The 16,209-nt window shown below is 38.0% G+C and overlaps 1 protein-coding gene across 19 annotated transcripts in view; it reads right to left on the reverse strand.

Annotated features, from left to right (window-relative positions):
* The window catches only part of madd (MAP-kinase activating death domain), a 53,217-nt gene that overhangs the window by 16,483 nt on the left and 20,525 nt on the right, over nucleotides 1-16,209 (reverse strand). For 4 of the 19 annotated variants that reach the window (XM_086144032.1, XM_086144026.1, XM_086144020.1 and 1 more), the window contains 14 exons: nucleotides 16,065-16,168; nucleotides 15,739-15,944; nucleotides 15,273-15,526; nucleotides 14,891-15,027; nucleotides 14,088-14,189; nucleotides 13,483-13,524; nucleotides 11,037-11,096; nucleotides 6,206-6,314; nucleotides 5,872-6,058; nucleotides 4,970-5,120; nucleotides 4,473-4,676; nucleotides 3,079-3,129; nucleotides 329-432; nucleotides 15-98 (listed from right to left, as the gene is read on the reverse strand). In XM_086144032.1, the coding sequence (XP_086000158.1) occupies nucleotides 15-98; nucleotides 329-432; nucleotides 3,079-3,129; nucleotides 4,473-4,676; nucleotides 4,970-5,120; nucleotides 5,872-6,058; nucleotides 6,206-6,314; nucleotides 11,037-11,096; nucleotides 13,483-13,524; nucleotides 14,088-14,189; nucleotides 14,891-15,027; nucleotides 15,273-15,526; nucleotides 15,739-15,944; nucleotides 16,065-16,168 (1,795 nt within the window). The remainder of the gene's footprint in view (nucleotides 1-14; nucleotides 99-328; nucleotides 433-3,078; nucleotides 3,130-4,472; nucleotides 4,677-4,969; nucleotides 5,121-5,871; nucleotides 6,059-6,205; nucleotides 6,315-11,036; nucleotides 11,097-13,482; nucleotides 13,525-14,087; nucleotides 14,190-14,890; nucleotides 15,028-15,272; nucleotides 15,527-15,738; nucleotides 15,945-16,064; nucleotides 16,169-16,209) is intronic. The other 15 variants (XM_086144037.1, XM_086144022.1, XM_086144036.1 and 12 more) reach the window with 8 other exon arrangements.

Genomic DNA, 16,209 nt, shown 5'->3' on the forward strand with positions numbered 1-16,209 from the left:
TGGCCGTGCCCTACCACTGTGCTGGCTTCTGAGTCCTGGCTGGTGCTTCTTGTCAGGATTGGTGGCTCTGAGCTTGTTACGGACTCTGTGTCACTCTTCTACAAAAGACAAGAAGTATGAAAATGCAAAAGGTAAAAAAGGGGCATTTCCAAAGACAGCTTTCTGCATAAAGCACTCAGCACCACATTTTGGTTAAAAACTAGTTTTACTTTATTCTTTCCAGATGCAATGCAAAAGAACTTTTTTGGCGCATTGCATACTAGGCTTAACTGATTTTTGTCTACACATTGTCTAGACCATTACATTACACCGTCAGTCATGTACAAACCTGTGAGCCAGATGTGACGCTAAGGCCACTGTCGGCGCTGATCTGTGATTTCTTCTCTTCTGCATCAGTCACTTGGGGGCGCTGTTGCTTTGCTCCTTCGGATCCTGAAGAACAGATCAACCTATCAGGAGGTTTTCAACACAATTTTACACTCTTACCTTACTGTGATTCCCCCGCCTTGAAGCCACCACAGCACAGAGACACAAAAACTACACCGACCTTCAAAAAAATTCCAAGGCCTAAATTTAAACGTGTGTAGCTTAGGCAAAGCATGTAACACATTTCTATCCAAGACCTCAGTGCATCAGACAGCTTTTGGTAAAACAGAAAGTGACTATTGTGCACATTCAAAATATCACAAAAATTTAAACTGAATGTTTTAGGTGCATATCTTTGTAAATTATAAAGTAACCTTAAAAGACCAGACAGAGAAGTGACAAAAAAGGGGCAAGCAGAGTGCAGTAAGTTTTGGGGAAAAAAGGACTATAAATTAAAAAGTAAATGAATAAATGCAAGAGCGCAAGATTAATTATCAGTCAGTCAGTCACTGTGGCCCAAGTTACACAAGAAACAACAGACAAACACAAGCAGTTAGGCATGCAGACAAACTGATGAACAATAAAGGAGACTTCTTCTGTTTCAAGTGTGATCGGACGCCTGTTCTACATTGTCCCCTTTATGGGGGCGAGTGGTTTCGGAGACTTTCACGTAATAAGAGATTTATGAAAATATTAGTTAGTTGGAAAAACTCAATGAAGAGCTAGCCACTTGAACTGGAAAACACTTACAAAAACAGCAGGAAAAGGCAGTACATACAACGTTTCAGTTCATCTTTGTATCTTAGTGTAAAAAGCAAACCAAGCACACTATAAAATAAGACCTCTGGTGTCAAATTGCTTCTTCTTCTCCTCCTTTCGGCTTTTCCCTTCAGGGGTCGCTACAGCAATTCAACCTTCTCCATCTAACCCTATTCTCTGTGTCCTCTCTCACACCAACTACCTTCATATCCTCTCACACTACATCCATAAATCTTTCTTTGGTCCTCCTCAAGACCTCCTGCCTGACAGCTCCAATTCCAGCATCCGTCTACCAATATGTTCACTAGCCCTCCTCAGTACATGACCAAACCATCTCAGTCTGACTTCTCTGACCTTCTCTCCAAAACATCTAACATGTGCTGTCCCTCTGATAGACTCATTCCTGATCCTATCCATCCTGGTCACTCCCAAAGAGAACCTTATGTCTGCGACCTCTGACTATGCCTCTTGTCTTTCTGTCATTGTCCTTTCATTGTTGGCCTGCTTCTCGGCCATACAGCATCGCTGGTCTCACCACTGTCTTGTACACCTTTCCTTTCATTCGGCCGAGTCTTCTTATCGCATAGTACCCCTGATACTTTTCTCCACCTATTCCAACCTGCTTGAACCTCTCTCTTCCCCTCTTTTCCACACTCTCCGTTGCTCTGGACTGTTGACCCTAAATACCTGAAATCCTCCAACTTCTTGATCTCCACTCCCTGTAGCCTCACCGTTCCACCTGAGTTCCTCTCATTCACACACTTCTACTCGGTCTTGCTGCTTCTAACTTTCATTCCTCTCCTTTCCAGCGCATACCTCCACATCTCTAGATATTGATAATTTTGCATTAGACAGTTTATAGATGAGACAAAAGGGAAAGCACAGAAAGTATTTTACACTTAAAGAAAGCTAAAAAACATATAGCAGAGCTCTAAAAATGTGAACTAACAAGTGGCCCTACAAAAAAATAATTATTTACTCCTCTTTTTTTCCTCTGTTTATATATATTTATTTATTATTTCAATAGGGCTGGATGCTATTGCCCCTTCTTGTGGTTATTGCCTCTGACATTGTCAGAATAGCACTGCACTTGTGCGTTTAGACAATGTATTATGAACCACTGACTTTGGAATATGCAAGCAACTGTATTGAGGTGCTAAGTGCAAAGGGGAAAAAAAAAACCTCATCATCAGCCACCATTTTATCATCAGACTTAGCACAGGGTATATTTAAGCTAACTGCGAGGATTGGGACCATAGTTAACAAACAAAGTACAAACATAACCTCCCATGAACAGCAATACTGTTGTTACTGAAAAAATATCCAGTACATCAAAAAAGGTTATATATTAATTTTTGGATTAATTTGTAAAAACAACACACACATCTAGAACTTTGATAGTTACCTAGATTTAACCCAATAAAGTTTGATGAAGGATCTTGCAAACCAAGTAATCTCTCGTGAAAAATAAAAAGTAAAATAAAGATGCTGAATGCTGAACTAATTTTGTGAACTGGCACCATTTTGATGCAAAGATCTGGATGAGGACTAAAAAAAGTTCTGAAATGAAAATTCAGAGAAATTCTTGATCAGATAAAAATTGGATCAGCAATTTAGCAAGAAAACACATCTCCGAATGGCTCTGAATGCATAGAGCAAGAAGAAATGCTGGGAGGAGCCTTGTTCGCCTTATGACTAGTCAGCATACTATTAAAATAGACTTGAAAGTTTTACCAAAGCTTCTCCATAATGTATCTTCATCAATCTTGTCTTTGTGTTGCTAACATTTATTTTAGCCATATCCTTTAAACGTGTATGCTGAATACAGTCCTGCTGATGTATAGACCCGTATTATCCTGAAAAGGTGAATAAAAGGGGGTGTAAAATGCCTGCAAACGATCATCCCGTTCTTCTTTTTTTCCCCCTCATTTTTTGGTGTGTGAAGTCTCTTACTCTGTGGTTTTTCCAGAGCTTTTTGCTTATCCTGGTGCTTGCTCCACAATTCTACCCAAGATGCATTGCAAGCAAGGAGAGAAAGACAGAGAGAGTCAGAGAGCAGATTGAAAAGGCATGTATGGTAGATGAGCACTGAAGTCAAAACAAAATAAAAATTTTAAAAAGAAACATGTGAAATATGGTATTATCAAATAAGGATCTTTTGCAATGTTTGCATGTAGCTGTGTTTTAAACTTGAACTGTAACTGGAACTGTAAAGCAAGTCAATACATTGTGAAATGTGAGACAGCTACTAAGGTAACATTACAATACACCCTAAGTTCTTGGCCCAAAGTCATGGAGAGCCACACAATGACTTGAAAGTGACGTCTGACTGACAAGTTTTTTTTTAATAGACTGCAGTTGTCTGGCTCTCCAGAGTGAAGGTGAGAGAGAGATGATCTACTTGGAAAGAGCGTGGGATGTGGTTGAAAGGCTTACTAGCCTGCAGGTGAAATGGAGTAGTTGCAGAAGCCGGGGTGCATGTCTCAGAGCATTCTGTAGAATTGAAGGTGCAATTTCTAAGAGGAACATAAGGGTTGAGGGTAGGAGTGGTGTCAGGGCGGTTGACTGAAATTGTCCCCTGTATACAGATCCAGAATGACTTTACAGTCCTTAGAAATTATAATACACATTCTTTTTTTTTTTTTAATGTTAACCATTTTATAAACATCTGAAACCAAAACACTTGCTATTAAGAAATTTATTTTCTGGGACTGTTTACTGGGGAGTAATACTTCCACCCTCCATGCTGAGAGCAAAGGGGGATTTCATCGTCTATAGGACGGCTCGCAGAAACCTGCAGTAAAGGCACTGATGAGCAACAATTTTACTATCGATGCACAAATCTCATTTCCCTTGTCCACTACTGCAGATTTAGATATTAGGAGACAAAAACAAGAACATGCAGTCAAGGTGCTGACAGACTGACCATAGAACTCCAGAGAGAAGACAAACAGGGTCACATAGACAGAGAAAGGCAAGACAGACACACAAGCCACACTGAAACGCAGGGTAACATTCCAAACACTTTTCAGAGCTTTTTCATGCTCACAAGCCACCATTTACCATTTGAATGTTGAATAGATTTTCAAAACAATAATTTGCAAACTCATCAAAGGACAATGAAAGTTAAAAGGTGGGTGTGGAATTATAATTTTTAGAAAACCTATAATGATCTCTCCTTAGCATTGTTTCAATCAAAGTGTGTGGAATACTAAAAAACTGTAATAGTCGACAGGCAACAAGTGAAAGAGAGGGTCGGGACTGAGTCTAGGGTTGATGAGCTTGCAGGGAGCAAGGTAGAAAACCTCACAGTGCACATGCAACCACGGCTGGAGTGATATACACACCAATCGAGGCAATAAAGTTCTCTTCGTTCAGACTGCGGGTATCAAAATGGTGGGCTCCTTTGCCCGTTGCGTGATGTGGCAGCTGCAGATGGGGAATATTCAGAAGAGCCTGAGGTCTAGCGGTCTCCACACGACCAGAAGGACTCTCTTTACTCCCCGGACTGCCAGCACTGTCTGTGGGACTTCGCTTGCGCTTTTCAGGGTCTACCAATTTACCAAATGTTCACCAAGTTCATCAAAATGACAAGAACAGAAAATACAGAGGTTGAATCTAAGGAGAAAATGATGGTTTGATAAAGGAGAACAAATGATTAAAAGATAAATTTGAGCACTGTAAGATGCGGAAAAGTGTTAGTAGCACAAGCCCAAGACTGCAAAGCTTTGAAAAATTAGCTAGTAAATTTGTATTTAACACAGACAGGCAAGAAGAAAAAATCTTTTTTAAATGACACAAATCAATGTTTACTGTATGCATCACCGGAACCAGCAGGACTAACCTTTGGTTTGATAATGTGTACGTGCAATCTCTAATAGGCTGAAGACACTCGCCATTCCTCCAAGGCCCGCATTTGTGTAGGAGTGTTCCAAACTGGATACTGTACACTTCAAGATGTCCAACATGCCTTTATACACCTTCCTGCTAACCTCCTGGAAACATTTCAATCATTTCAGTAAAATGTCTAAATGTCTTAATGTTATTTGACTCATAAATTAAATAATACCGGTCTTACAGTATTCCGTTTTCACAACTTAAGACCACATATTGAACTAGAAGCAGAGTAAACCTATTTGGGATTTTTTGCTAAGTTGCCATCATATGAATAAATGACAAAGTAGTTGCTGTACTTATCACACTAATCTACTAATCATCAAGAATACTAGTTAATAATTGACTGCATTAATAAGTGGTAATCATTACAATTGAACTAACAACAGTTGCAACAGTGTTGCAAAATTCACAATATATTCTGTAAATATAAAAGCAATGGATTTTAGTAAGAGCCTTCACCCTTTCAATATTAAGTGAGTTTGCTGGTTAGTTAGTGCGTTACTTAGCTAAATGCTATTCCTCGGATGTTAGTTCTTTGGTCAAATCAAATGGAAACCTAGGGTTGTGTGTATTTTTGCACTTCTACTAATTTTTAACAACCAATGTTGTTTGAAGAAATAGACCAGGTTCAGAACCATGTTATGTTGCTTTGTGTTATGGAAATCACAAAATCAGGGAAAACAGTGAATTAAGTATTGTTCCATCAAAAGAAAAATTGTCATTGCTCTTTAAATTTTTACTTGAGAGGGAAAACAGTGGCCCATACATTTTATTTGTGCCTTTAATGGGATGTATTTTTTAATAAGCTTGTGCCCTTATTGCTTAAGAGGAGGTTAGCTATCTTCTCACCACATCACGGATGATCTCTTGTCTGGCATCTTCTTCAGATTGGACGGCTCTGTTGAGTTTACTCAAAACGAAGACACGGAGTTGCTCATTCTCCAGAAGGCGGCGCACTTTTTTCATGTTGAGCCAGCCGACTCCCTGTCCATCCAGGACACTCTGCACCACTTCCTTCAAGAACTGCTGGTTCTCACTGAATCAAAATAATAATACCTGACTTAGTCACTGAGTGTGGAAGACACAATTATATAGCATCATTTTAATATGATAGCCAACTATATATAGCTTGAAAAATTAATGCAAGTCATAACATGTTCCAGTCACAAATTGAATAAACTACCTTGTGTTGTTGACACGACCTTGAGGTGAGGGAGATTCTCTCTTCACTGTTGGGCTGTGCTTGATTACAGAGGACTTCTGGTCCACAAGTGCCCGGGGTGCACGTGCACCTGGTAAAGAAGCAATAACAATGAGGTGCCTGAACACCACAGAAAAAGACAGCCAATACTACAAATTTTCAGGATTACTTGACAAAAGAACACTTAGAGAACTAGACACACACAAAAGAACTGGCTTATCAGGCCATGTAAACCAGAAGAGAACATATCATTTAAAATAGTGCCTTTTTAAGGTCAAAATATTAAATAATAAAGAGTTTTGCGTCACTTCATGAGGGAGGCAGACACACCCGGGATCTTTTCAGATAATTACTGTGGAAAATACAAATTACTACATGTACTGGAGTCTAGTGAACAACAGTGAAGACTAAAATCAAACATGGTGCGGCCACATATACAGACACACAGACAGGAATCTTGATTATGGATGTGAGGTCACACAAGATAATCTGTACAGAAAATGAAAAACATGCAAAAAAAAGGAACAGATGACAGAATGACAAGTTGGGCAATTTAATCTGTAAGAATACAAACTACCTCATTTTTAACACATTCCCTATATGCTATTGAATGCTTACAGAACATAAGTAGGGATTGGGTCAATCATTTTTAAATGTCGATCTATCTATCTATCCATCAATCTATCCATCGATCTATCTATCTATCTATCGATCTACATATACGTATATCACCATGAAAGCACAAGACAAAATGTAGTGTTTTTCCATCCTAATCCGAATCACTTTAATTTTTAGGAAGAGGCATATCTTTTGCAATAAGGACCAATAGGGAATTTTGGACTCTTCCTATACAATAGTGTGGCAAAGCTTCAGATCTCATTCTGAATAGCTGAGATTTGTTGACAATCTCGCTCATTTATTCACCGATTCAAGTATGCAACTCCACCATTAAGCATTTCCATGGCTCAGTCCATCTTTTGGGGGTGGATAAAGATGATGACAGAAGACTGCCAGCTGGGCAGGAGCTCCTGAAAATTAGGAGGGTTGCATCTACCTGGTTACCACAGCACTATGAAGCTCCTGGCGAAAGACCATTGTGTCATTTGAGCTCTGTGCATCATGTTCAAGACAGAACAAATTAGTGCAGGTCAATTTAGGTTCCCCCAAGTGTCTAATAGACACTCCCTTTATCAGGAGCTTCATGTAAAGGGGGAGTGAGACAAAAAACAGGAAACACACTATGATCTAGGAGTATGACGCATGAAGCTCTAAGCACTGAGGATGCTTAGCCTGCTACTCCTGTGGCACCACATCACACACTCAGGTAGTCTCTCCCCTGGCTCCTGCTTCATAGATACCAAAGAGTCTGAAGCAGAGACAGGTCCTGTGACTACCTGAGGTAACTCGAGGTTGTCTTCCATGACTGAACAACTCAGACCCTAGCAACAAGCAGTACAACCTTCCACTCTCATTACAGCATATGTCAGCACTCACTACAGCATATGTGAGGAGGAAGACACAAAAGCCTGACAACCGCCTGTCCAGGCAAAAAAAGCACTCACACACTGATCGCCTTGCCATGCAACAGCTCAATTACACATGAAGTTCAACAGGATGTATTCTTAACACAGTGCAGAGCATGCATTACTGTTTTATTGTTCACTTCAGGGTCTCCGAGGGATTCTCAGTATAGACACACAAACATTTTGGTCTTGCATTCTCTATAAGTCATACAATATCATACATCATAGTTACTATGAAAAATCCATAAGCATTACCAGTACCAACCAGTCGGGAGTCCTGTAAAGTTATCTGTGCTTCTGATAAAACATTCCCATCATCATTGGTCACTTATGTTATTTGGAAAAGTTATGCAACTGATATATCATAGTAACTCACTTAATCCCTGTCCTCATGTCACAGTTTATCTATTTTTATCCCTCTATTATTGTTGTCTCTACCCTTGCAATGCTTATCTTAAGAGAGGTGAAAGATAAGAAAAACACCCAAAACAAAACACAGAAGCACATTAGTATCCACGCTCATTAGAAAGTGAAGTCAATCTGAACCCTGATTATAAAGCAAAAGTGTTGAAGGAAATATTAACATATTTAAGATATGCGGTTAAGAACACACATGGAAAGATGGACGGATTTCAGCACATAACAAACAATTAATTCGTTACAATAATTGAATGAATTTCAAAATGGTCATTCATAGTTGCAATTAGGAAGATATAAATATTCACCCCGGACACCTTATGTTCATCTGTGACCACAGTCTTAATGACAGATCTGGAAAGCTATATGGCTGGTGAAAACCTGGTTAGAATTTTCAGATTGTGGACAAATTTCAAGCTCTAGATCAAGTGATAAGTAGCTAATTGCAATTCAGGCTTTGTTTGTATAAAATCACAATATATGACAAATATAACAGTAAGGCCTCTTTTACTGCAAAGTTGTTGGCAAATTGCTGTGATTACCTTCCAGGCTCAAGTGGGGATTTTTACTTTTCAGATATTAATACCATGATCTCAGAACTCTCCTGTCTGGTCCATGTTAATACAGAATGTCAATGCAGGATACAGAATTAACAATGATAGCAGATGATCTTAAAACGTCGTAATATTGAAAACATTTTGGAAACAATGCGCTATTTTGTATGGTCCGGTCCATTTTTTTAATTGCTTTTGATATTCAAGAAAAAAAAGAACATAAAAAAAATAAATAAAATACATTTTTCTGTCATCCACTAGAATAAAAATGTATTCAACACATTAAATGATGTTTAGATTTGATGCCTGAGACCACTTGACACAAATAAGTCATGAAACAAGAACCAATCAGTGTAATGGAATGTGAGAAATTGCATGGCCCGACTTAAAATAAGGACAGATTACACAGTGCTTAGGGAATGTCACTGGAGGTAGATTGAGTACTCCTTTCCTCTCAGCAAAATCTTCAAATGCAGTTTTTTTGTCCACATTTGAAGAAAATAAACTATCCTGGCCGTTAAGCCTTCTTTGACAGACAGTAGAGGGCATCTTGTGTTTACAGAAATCCTTCAGCACTGTCTGAGCGGTAGAGCGGAGGTGGAGTACTGATCTACAAATTGAAATTATTGCTGGCTGAGTACATGGTCTGTCAGACTGACAGGCTGGTGGGATCCTCTAAGAACTGTCATCCTGACTTGTGCAGCCAGAACATCAGCAGCCCTCAGTTCTACAAGTTATACTTCCTGCACAGGGAGACTAATCCACAAGATGCTTACTCTTATCCTCTTCTGCTTAAAATTAACATCGACTTAAGCATTGCATCCTATATTTAGTCCCAGTTTCTGCAAAAGAGGAGTACTGACAACCACCTATCTTATGATTTTGAGGATTCATTATTTGGGGACGATAAAATTAAATTGTGAGACTGTTCGAGAACAGTGGTCACATGGATGAGACTGGAATCCAAGTACTGTTTGCATGAGTAGTAAAAGCTGTTTATTATTAATTAAGGACCCTTATGTGATAGAAGACGATCGGCCAGAATGAAAGGAAAGGTATACAAGACAGTGGTGAGACCAGTGATGCTGTATGGCGTAGAAACAGTTACAATGACCAAAAGACAGGCTGGCAGAGCTAGAGGTCGCAGAAATGAAGACGTTGAGGTTCTCTTTGGGAGTGACCAGGATGGATAGGATCAGGAATGAGTCTATCAGAGGAACAGCACATGTTAAATGTTTTGGAGAGAAGGTCAGAGAAGCCAGACTGAGATGGTTCGGTCATGTACAGGGGAGGGATAGTGAATACATTGGTAGACGGATTCTGGAATTGGAGCTGCCAGGCAGGAGGTCTCGAGGAAGACCAAAGAGAAGATTTATGGACGTAGTGAGAGAAGGTATACGTAGGTAGTTGGTATGAGAGAGGAGCATACAGAGAATAGGGTTAGATGGAGAAAGTTAATTCGCTGTGGCGGCCCCTGAAGGGAAAAGCCAAAAGAAGAAGGAGGTAATCAAATGCTGGCATGTGAATGATTTTAGAAATCCAAATAGTCATTGATGAAGAACGTGTGCAAACTTTTCGGTAGTATTGTGGGGGTATTGAAAAAAGGAGGTGGTGTAAGAATTCAGAGTTGATGTTTCTAAGTAAAGATTTAGGAGTTTATGAGTTAGTAGATTTTAACACACACAAAATATATAAAGTGAAACAGATCAATGAAAATGTATATTTTATAAAGGATAACTAAAGAAATATAAAAAAAAATAATAATTCAATGTCAGAATACTGCACTGAAAATAAATACATCTTATAATATGAGGTGTGTGAGCCAAAACCTTTTGTCTCACTGAGAGCATAACATAACTTGTATACTGAAAGTAGATATTTACAGAATGATTTGACCCAACCTTATCTACTTTATGGAAGCATAAAAACAATAGCAAACAATGGATGGCAGACTATTTGTTATCTTTAATCTATTCCCACAACATCCCGCTTTGCATCGTGCTGCTTCCCCTGTGGATATATGTTGTATTTTGCATTGTCCCTTGTCTTCCTGCCATTACCAAAATTAGATGAAAGACTTTTTAAACATATCTGTGAGGACGGCAGTTTTAAAAAAAACAAAGTTAAAACAATGTAATATGAAATAAAGCTTGTTATGAAGTAGAGCAGTCACTGTGAGTGGTAGTGTGGTCAGACAATTGGGTGACTTTTTTGATCACGCACACAGTGATTGTAATGAGGATAGACGGGGATATTGGGAGATGTAGTTGACTGGCTTGGAGAAGCATGCAGCTCACTCGAAAAAAGGGCAGAACCAACCTTCTCCGCTCCCCGGGCCGGCCTCTGTTATAATCTCCATTAGAGAATTTAGCCCAAATACTGCACACAAAACCCAAAATTAGTGCCGCGTAAATGTGGACAGAGAGAGGGACACCGGCCCAGACATAACCAGTCTGAACATCAACCCATAAAGCAACACACATGCACAATCAACATGGCGCCAAAACAGAGAAGAAAAAAAAAAAAAACGCACACAAAAAAAAAATCAAGAAGGATAGACAGAAAAGAGAAATAGACTATGTATTGATGATGGCATCAACCCTGAAAATGAGTAGGAGTGAGCCATAGCTCATACTTCGTGGTACAGTATATGCATTGTAAAGCCTGAAGTATGTGAGGACAAATTAAAATTCCACACTGAAAATTCATAACTTCAGCAACACTGAAGTTGTTTTCTTTTTCTTTGAAACGGTTCTAGTACTGAGCATACATCTAATTTAAGTAATAACCTGAGGAACAAAAAGGTAAATGCATAGTAGTTGTACCATGGAATAAGTGAATTAGGAAACTTGTGATTTTCAACAATGTTAATTCTAATTTCACAAATTACCACCTAAAGGGAAGGAACTATTTAACAATGGAATGCCACAAAACAAGCAAGCAAGTTAAAACAGACAGTTGTAATCAGGTGGGGAATAAATGTCATTCACAGAGGTATTTTTGTGAATGTTATTCCAAGGCAAATGCAGTTAATCTTTTGTTTTTTTAGATTTTTGTATGCAAATAAATTAATAATGGTGCATTGAGAATTTTAATAAAGAAGGAAAAGAGGCCGACCGATAACACAGACTACTTAAATGTTGCACATAAGGATTTTTAAATATCACTTTTTCAGGAACTTGTGTGTAACAATGGCTAATAGCATCACAAATTTAACTTTGGGAATGTTTTCTTCAATGTTTTCCAATAGAAATTGATGAACATGAACAATAGTTTCAAGTGCATAATGTCTGGAGACATAATTTAAATTCCAGTTATATCTTACTCTTGATCTTGCTGGTTAAGAGGATGAAGTTTGCTCACCTTTAGCATACCGTACTAAAAGTGTATGTTGCTGTTTTACTGATAAGCATATGGACAGTGATAAAATGGTTAAAGTATGATTCGAGGTCATGTGTCTTTTAGTGCTGTTAAACGGAACGTTCTATTTAAGTCACAGAGTTCTATTAAGGATAGTGTGCAGAGCGTTTTCACCAAACAAAGACTCCAAAGCTTCTGTTATAATAACCATTTGATCATAACTTTGGGACCATAAATTGAACTTACTTCAGTTCGAAGGCAAAATTTGCAAAATGCAAATATTCCTTGACACCTGAGTGCAACTTTTTGTAATTATTTTTTTGTTATAATTTTTTTTTTCTCTCCATTTTTATAGAAAGTAAATACACTTCGAATTAACCAGGTAATTTTCCAGGTCTAATCTATCATCATTGCAAAAGCATTCCACAATCCTCTATCGGTCGACCTCGAAAAAAAGGACTTCTACCAGTCACACAAGAAAGGTATGACAGAGGAATAGAGAGGTGTAAATGACCACACATTAGTCTATCTTAGTGCTATGCTAAGAAACAGGGTGTACAGTCGGTATAGGTCACTTCAAGGATAGAGAAGAGCCTTGTGGGCATGTCTAATACAAACTACACAGCAGACATAACATACCCGGGCTGTCAGGGGCATCTGAACAACAAAGACAAAGCACATCATGTTCAAAGGAGTAGAATATTTTCTATGGCAGCTATTCCACATGGAGTGGAGCTATTGAGTCAGATTACCATGCTTCACCCATTTTTTCTCTCATAAAATGTGAAAATCCAGCTTAAACAGCATTCAAACTAGCCTGGTAGCGTTCAGACAAAAATGTCACAAATGGTCAGATAACGATACAATTTAGACCCCAATTGTTTTAGAGTTTGTGATGCCGTGAATGATGAACTTTTGTAGGTCACTGTATTAAACATCAGCTAATCTATGTTTGATTTGATTTTACCTCTATGATAAGATGAATATACATCTTTATATTAAAAAGCCGCATAAACAGCAGATCGTTTGGAGGCTTTATTCAAGTCAGGTATTCAGTGTTACAAACTGAACTAGCTGAACTCTGCACAAATTAATGTTGCTAAAGAAAAATCACAAAAAGAACCCCAATGCAGAACTACTAACTGACTGTGCTATTTATGAAAATGACATTGTAATGTTCAATCATCTGTCCCTTACTAACAATCAAAATGTCAGCCAAGATAGACATGAAACATACAACAAACAAAGTTTGAATTCTAATTGTGAAGTCTGTTTTTGAGCTGATTTTTCTTTGAGAGAAAAACTTTATTCAGAGTTATCCTCAATAATCTCCTTTCAAATAGTGCCATATTCACTTGGCAATCAAAAAGGGAGGGAAGTCAGGCTACAAAATATCCCAACAAACCTGCTTGTTCCATCTCCTCCTCAATATCAAAATTAAAGTATTCTTTAACACATAAACAATAATTTAGAAAACAGAAAAGAGACAGAAGAACAGAAACCCTAATCAGTCAATTACTGACTTTGAAATGTATATGATGAACTGATTGAAGACTTTAATTTAATTTAGTGTATATTAATTCTACATGCTTACTGTATGTTTCAGTGAGCAATGCAGCCCATATATTGTGCCATTACCAGATTTATAATGTATACTTAATATACAATAAGCAATCATCACACAATTTAAAGTGTATATAAAATTAGAGAATTTGAATTAGAACATTTAACTGTAATGTAAATTAAAAGAAATAGTTGAGATTTAAATTTCTAAACGAATGGTTAAAAGCATCTGAACATGCAGCGGAATAAATGAGGGGATCAGAGAAACCACCCCATTCAAGTGATGAAAGTGTACTGTAATTCCTATATACTGAGCTACCTCTATAACCTCTTCCTTCTTTTCTCTTGTAAAATAGATCATCATGTGTCTTATTATGCTTGAAGTAAAAATGACTTTGTCACAAAGAAAAACAGGGAGACGTTGTGTGACTGCCTGTTCTGTATTACCTTTCAGACTGGGGAAAGGTGTTGATTTCTCCCGTGCTGCTTTGTTGGGAAGGGCAAGATTGGAAAGGCTGAAACTGGTGCCATGGTTCTTGTAAAGATTGCCTAGTGTGAAAATGAATACATAATCAGAAATATTATAGCTGGATTTCATTACCAAGCTCTTCAATACACCTCTTGTTAGTTGCGTCAGGGACAGATAAATATTTCTACTACTTCTTAAGTTATATCATTGATTATTTGCTCTAGTGTATTCAAAAGTGCTAATCATACCGACTGACTGGTGCAATAAGTTGTTGGATTGACTTTGGATCATATTTCAACCACAGACTGGGTTGTGGTTTAATCTTATTAGTTTCACTGCTCCTCAAAGGAACTGCAACAAAAGTTGAATCCAACCTGACTCAATATGTCAAATGTGAAAACTGTCCACTAAGCTCTTAACACTCATTCCATGTTTTGTTAATCAATTGATTATTGCTGCAATATATAGCGGTCATTCCAAGTTGTTTGCTTTCCTCTCATAAAAAAAATAGAAAAAAATAAACAAATGAATAAAAAATGTTAGTTACATTGAACGAAATGTGAGAAAGCACAAGTCTCTTCTTTTCCCATTAATTCTTATTATGCTGGGTGTATATATGAGCTTCTTTAATAACCATACTTTGTTGGATAAGTAACATTATTCAATGTTTGTACTGAAAATCAGAATGATAAAACTCTATCTCCTGCAAATCATACAATATAAGTGTTGGCCTACCATAGATGAGACAGAATCAGAAGAATGTAGATAGTAATAATCTTACTTGCAAATGACATAAATCCTCCAAATCCATCATTGCTGCTGTTGGAAATAGTGGAATTTGGCGAGCTGTTGCGAGAATCCTCCCCATCAGATTCTCCAGGGAGCCTCAAACTATTTGGACGTAAAGGACGCTGCACCCTTAAAAAAATAAATAAATAAATAAATAAGTTAAATAAATAAATTCTTTCCAAATGCATAACATATGTAAACAATGTTAGAAAAACAGTCACACATTCAGGCACACTCAAGATTCAAGACCACCATGAATCGAGAGAGTAATATGACATGCTTGGTTTTGATAAGAGTGCATTGCATAGTAGGTCAGAGAGCCCATTTAAATGATGATAATGCATCCACTCAAGTGATGAAAAAGTTTAACACACTTGTTGCCATTGAGGTTTTGGTTGAATCGAGGTGTGTATGACTCCACTTGTTCTTCAGCATCAGCATCTTCCTCAGAGGGGAAGCCATATTGAGGCTCAAAGTATGGGTTGTCATACTCTTGTTTTTTATTGGCTGGCTCTACCAGGCCAGCATCAGCTGTGGGTCTGAGGAATGGCTGGCTTCCCAGTCCAGGGACAGGATTTTGTGAGGCTGCACTGGCTGATGCCTCAATTTCAGGGACTTCTCCCTGGTCCTGGGAAAAGAATAGCACAGAGTTTCATCTATGCGGATATCATATCAATATATCTAATTATATCTGATCAATAAAACTCCCCGTCTTTTTTATTTTTTTACAATCCTATATGGAATCATTTCAAACATTATTCTGAACACATTTGACAATGAAATAAGAAAATTATTTTCAAAGATAACTGATGTGGTTTAGGAACTGCAATGTTGACATACATGACTGGTTCCTTGGATGATTGTGCTGGGACTTGAGCTTGCAGTTGTACTGGAACTTGATCGAAGGGGTTGTCCATCAGATGGTTCTGCATGCCCATCACCACCAGGTGGACCATCCAGGCCATGCCCTTCCCTAAAGTCCTGGAAGTCTTGAAACTCAACCTCACTTGCATCTCCCAGAGCAGCATGAGTAGGTGGTTCTACACCTAAAGTATCAACAAAAAATATTTAAACACATCTGAATCAAATATACTGAGCAAAGTATTGAGGCTGTTGTCTGTGAAAAGCAAAAGGATTTTTTTTTTTATTATCAATATCAAACTTACTTGGTGTGTCTCCCTGAATATCTCCTTGGATCATCTCACTTACAAGGTCTCCAAGTGAGGAATACGATGAACTGGAGTCATCATATGCCTCACTGTCACTACCACTAACACAAAATATGTATCTTGTAAGGTAAGAGTGGAATAA

This window comes from Fistularia commersonii, chromosome 3 (genome assembly GCF_037954325.1).
Source record: "Fistularia commersonii isolate RoL2024-O1a breed Wild chromosome 3, RoL_Fcom_v1.0, whole genome shotgun sequence".
NCBI classification, from domain to species: Eukaryota; Metazoa; Chordata; class Actinopteri; order Syngnathiformes; family Fistulariidae; genus Fistularia; species Fistularia commersonii.